Raw genomic sequence first — 5,378 nt, 5'->3', positions numbered from 1 at the left:
CTTCAAATTGTCAAGATTACTTTGTTAAAATTTTGAAGTAGTTAGTTTATTCTACATTTCATTTCTGCAGCAAATATTGCCAAATTTACAATTTTAGTCAAATGTGTAAGAAACCATCCGGGCCACCTCTGAATGTTCCCCTTAAATGTTGCAATTTTTAGCGCAAGAATATATTTTCACTATTTATTTTTAGAACAATTGATGAGGGTGAATGGGAGAATACAAATTGAAACATTGATTATTTTTTATGTTCACACTTATTATAAGTACAAATGACTAGATACTCTTTCAAAATAATCAAATCACTCCACAAAATAAATTTCTACTAAAAAAACGGTCCTTTTAAGTCATAAAATGAATTTTGTGGTAAAAGTAAACATGTATTGATATAGAGGAAATCGTATAATTAGGACTATCTAAATAAAGTAAAGACAAAGGGTATAGATTAAAATTTTGCTCAACCGCCATATTTTATCTCGAAAGGGGATAAGTTGATATCAGTACGTTGTAATTCAATCCTCGTAACCTTTTAATGATAACATTTTTAATCGAAACAAGGTAAAGTGACGGTAAATTCTATATTACTGCTTGGAGACTGAGAAGAGACGGATTTGGGCGCTACGACTCCCGTACAAGGTATTCCTGGATGAAACTATATCATCGTGGTATATAATAGATACAAATAAGAGCCGAGAGAAGTTATCCACTCCATCCACAGTTGAGATTCCTCTCCTACTAAAATAATAATCTGTTTTGCATAAAAAATGTCCTCGCGTCATGTATTGTTATTTATACAGAGCAACAGCTTCCGTTTTCGAGTACACATTTTCTAGATCTATACCAATAATATATGATAATTTCCACTTTCTGCTTACATTGTCTACAATTTCAAAGTAGAAAGTGAAAATATGAGGTACGGGATAAAGGGTCAAACATCTCCAAAACTAACATATGAGCGATTTTGTTTTATATTTGGGACATTCCGTCTGAAGTATACACACTCTCAAAACATATTCAAGACAGATTTTTTTAACTTTTTGTCAGGTTATTTATTCCAACAAAAGAGAATTATCTCTAAAATTATAGTCTTATCCGAGCACGAGGAGTCCCTCAAAGCTTGGCACATTTCGAAGGCTCCTCGTACTTCAGTGGTACACTTGACATAAAATGCTCTACTTCATTTTTTTATACTGTTTATTACTGTATACTTATATGAATTAAATAATAATTATTACAGCTTTAGTAAATAAAAAATCATGCTCCACTTGCAACTACAAAAAGTCGCTCACGCTATCTAGGACAGATTTTATACAGACCTAAGAATATTTATGAAATGATAGAAAGAATTTAATTAAAACTTTAGTGTAATTAATGCCTTAAGAAGCTGTCATGACGTTATATTAGATCACTTGCAAGTTTCCATGATTGAAAACAACAACGATACAAATCCCACTCCATGAGGCAAGTGTCGATTGGGCAAACTGTCAGGAAGACGTTTAAACGAAATAAAGCGAAATGGCGACTAGACATAATGTTGATTGGACAGAATGCCGAAATGACGTTTCCACAAATACATTTATAAATATATAGTTGCTTCGACATTTTTAAACCCAGATATATATTATAAAACCGAAACTTGTAATTTTTTTTTCAACTGTCATTTGGTTGCAAGGAATCATCTTAATTTCAAATAACGGAGACAAAATCGTAGTTTGATTATATTGCAAGTTTTGGGTCACAAGTCTGTATTCCAATTCATCCATGTTTTCAGAGTAATTAAAAATTCGTTTAAGTCTTTGATACAGATCTTAATGTTTTTTTGTCACCAAGACTCCATTTTGTATTAGAAAGTGTGATCATATTTTTTTTATTCTTCAAATGATATTCTAGCATTAATAGATTATTTTTTATTTTCTATCAAAAGAAAATTTATCTTTTGAATGATCAAGTAACAATTATTTGTATTTCTGTTCCATTTTTAAGTCTCTTTACGAATTTATTCACGAAAATGTATTTTTGAAAATTTGTCCATTTGATATTGATTTCAATTCGATACATTGCCTACTAGTGTTCATTTACAGTGAGTTCATCAGTAAATAAATTAAGTTACTAATTATTAGAGAGCTCAAAATTGTGAAGGTGCTTTTTTATTTATTATATTTTAGATTATAAAGGGCAAACAGATGACCCTCGCACGTATACTCTACATATATTAGGTAAGATCTTTCTCTTAGTATAGTGTAATTCTTTGATATCAGAATAATAAAAACCTTTTTTTCATAAAGATTAAGTATTTGGATGTCAAAATGAGATCAACAAATAAATGAACTTAAGCCTTTACTGTCAATCAAAAATATATCTATCTCTTACGTCCAGTTAAATTATACTTATGTATCAAAAAATGTGATTTTAGCAATTTACATTAATACTAATGTTAAGAATCCATCGGATACTGACTTTTTCCTCGTTTCGGTCTTAAGTAATTTTTTATATACGTATTTCGACAGATATTTCGATCCAGACCGTAACCTAAGACCGTATATAGTCGTGAGTAAGTGTGAAGCTTCCAAGGCGACTGGCAAGTCATAAATGACAACCTCAATTTGACAATTTTAGACAGTTTGTTGATTTTTGACATGAGTTAATTTCAAAAGAGGAAACCGAATAATAAAACCGAAAAAGAAAAAGAAGATATCATTTTTCTCGGTTTTAGAAGCAAAAAATGAAAAATCACCAATGATCGGTTCGGGCACCAAGAACTGAAAAATTATGCATATCTACGAATAACTTTAAAAAAGACCAAAATGCATCACTAATTTAATATTTTTGTGTGTGGATCTAACAATTTTCCATAACTCTTGTTGCAACTTTACAAAATGTTTTAAGCTTCTCCTCCACAAAACTCGTGGACCAGGGTGTATTATAGCATATTATAATGTGTCTTTACCATGGAGGTCAGCGCTTTACCTGTAAAAATTGAGGGCCGGAGGGCATTTTTGGATATTAGAAAAAGTACATAATACTCAGAGAAGCGGCTGTCATGGATTTTTTTTAATCAGTCAATAGTTTGACTGCCTGAATATTATATAAATTGCAAAGAAATTGCAAACAATAATGATATCTTGCAATGAAATTACTAAAAATGATTTTGCTCTGCAATGATATTACCCCCACAATTTTGTCTACAACCTTTTTACCAAAATATTTTACTGGTCCCTTTCGAATAATAACGTTTATGTATTTATATTGGCTTTGGTCTTTCAAACTTGGGAGTGAACATTCCTAACATGCTCAAAGCTTGGGGTTCCTAACCCCCCTTGTTTACATCACTGAAATAAAAACATGATCATTACTTAATAAACCAGGAAATTTTTATGTGAGGAATGGGTTAAAGCCTTAAAGATCATTCACTAAGAACGAATTAATTGTAATATAAATGTATTATTTGTATATTTGATCACGTATAAAATAGGTTACAGTTTCATTGATATTGCATAACAATGTCCAATAATGAGTAATTTAAATAATTTGTGGATACAGTATGAATTTGTTGTGTGTGGGGAGTGAGTATATCGCTGCCCATTGGGAAACGAGGATGGATCTCCTCGAGTCATCGAATGTTTTTCAATAAATTTGAAACATTTTGCATAAAAGAGGACTTCCTCCGAATGAAAACCGGTTTCTCCATATCTTCATCTCTGCTCATTGCCAAAGTCGTCTGAGATCCCTCTTCCTCACTTCTTGTTCCAAGGTCGCTAGAGCATCGATGTCCATGGTCATAAAATTCGGAGGTTTTGTTCTTTCTGTATTTGCTTGTGACTCGCTTTTTCCCACTTATCTCTCGGAAACTTTTAGACTTTGACACACTGCTCCAATTCTGAGGAAGAGTAACTGATGCAGGAGGGAACATGGTTCTGAGACGGGTTTGTTCCTCTTGAATGAGTCGAATCTGTGATTTGGAAAGTCGACCATTGAGAACAGCTTCCGCATGGGATGTTATATCCATCTCCAGACGAGAAAGATCCAATAGAATGCTATTCAATAGGAAAATGTCGAGCTCAGCATTTTCTCTAAGGTGAAGGTATCCCTGGGAAAAGATCTTGATGCTAGTGGAGATGTTGAAGCACTTTCCAAAGATTTGGTCCCAGTCAATGCCAAAAAATCGAATGGAAGGATCATAGGTGGGGTCTTGAAAGGGTTCATTGAAAGAGAGGAGATTCAGTTGTCTTGGAGTGAGGCGAGACTCCACCAGGGAGTAGAGATTATCTTTTATGTCTTGGAGTTCGGCCTGAAGCTGAACAATTCGACGAAAAAATACCTATTAACAATAGGATAATATCCATGTTAGAAAGGTTTTTTCTTGGAGTTTCATTATAAGAAAAGGCTTACCTGTTCCTCCTTGTTCCCTTCGTCCAGATCTTCACAGGCCTTGCTTAGGAGTTTTAGCTCTTGAAGTAGCGAACTGGTTCTGTTCATTTGTTTGTCGAGTAAACTCAACTGTTCTTTTGTAGAGAGGAGATCTAGAGACCCGAAACACACTGTCGTTTTCTCAACGAGGCTTTCGATGCTGTGCTCTTCTTGTTGTATCATGTTTGAGTGAGCACTGGTTAGATTTGCAGAGGTAAAATCTTTTTTGGGTAATCACTACTGTGTTCAACAAGTTTCGACTGTATACTGAAGAGTAAGCCAAGCATTCGCCCTCTTATATACATATGTAAGCAATCTAAAAAGAACAAGAGAATTGGAAAACACACACCTGTTTTTTTACTGGTTTGACTGCGTTTTTTTGTTTTTTTTGCTTTCACTCTTGTGATATAACAGAAGATTAGGAGGAGGGAAGTTCTATACCTAAGGACAGATAGTAAAAACATCAGAATCAGAGAAAATTCCCGGAAAAAAAAAAAAAATTGTCAAATCTGTTATGATGTACTTTCCTGGAAATGCAACCCAAATTACATTTGAGGGGAAAAAATAGACTTTTTATGGGTGTTACAGTTATAGGGTCAGGAAGTAAGAATAATTATATTTATACCTTACTTAGATCATAGAAACAGTGAACAGTTAATTCTTAGAATTACTTTTCTTTTCTTTTTCATTCTAGGATCTTAAAAAATCATTTAGAAAACGTATTAAAAATTAGAAAAGTTCTAAAAATATCTACAATAACTTATTACTTGCAAAGTTCTTAAAATATTTTTTTATATAGATAATTAGAGACAATGGTTCTTCAGAAACTGGGAAGTACTTAGAATCAAATATACACTGCGCCATCTCAATAAAGATAAATTAAATGTGCTATTATTTTCTGGATTAATTTCTTCCACTAGTAAACTTTTTATATTTGTGAGAATGTCTTCAACAGTCATGATTAGGGTTGA

At 32.8% G+C, this 5,378-nt stretch overlaps 1 protein-coding gene across 1 annotated transcript; it reads right to left on the bottom strand.

Moving 5' to 3' along the window:
- Positions 1–3,425: 3,425 nt before the first annotated feature.
- LOC121124298 (uncharacterized) lies at positions 3,426–4,848 on the bottom strand. The gene is made up of 2 exons (XM_040719455.2): positions 4,390–4,848; positions 3,426–4,318 (listed from the first exon to the last, which is right to left on the bottom strand). The coding sequence occupies exons 1-2, from the start codon at positions 4,588–4,590 to the stop codon at positions 3,611–3,613; spliced, it is 909 nt and encodes a 302-aa protein (XP_040575389.1). The 5' UTR covers positions 4,591–4,848; the 3' UTR covers positions 3,426–3,610.
- Between the last annotated feature and the right edge of the window lie 530 nt (positions 4,849–5,378).

The sequence above is a fragment of the Lepeophtheirus salmonis genome, chromosome 9 (assembly GCF_016086655.4).
Source record: "Lepeophtheirus salmonis chromosome 9, UVic_Lsal_1.4, whole genome shotgun sequence".
Lineage (NCBI taxonomy): Eukaryota > Metazoa > Arthropoda > Copepoda > Siphonostomatoida > Caligidae > Lepeophtheirus > Lepeophtheirus salmonis.
The sequence above is the reverse complement of the archived record's forward strand: the minus strand, read 5'-3'. Positions and strand labels throughout refer to the sequence as shown.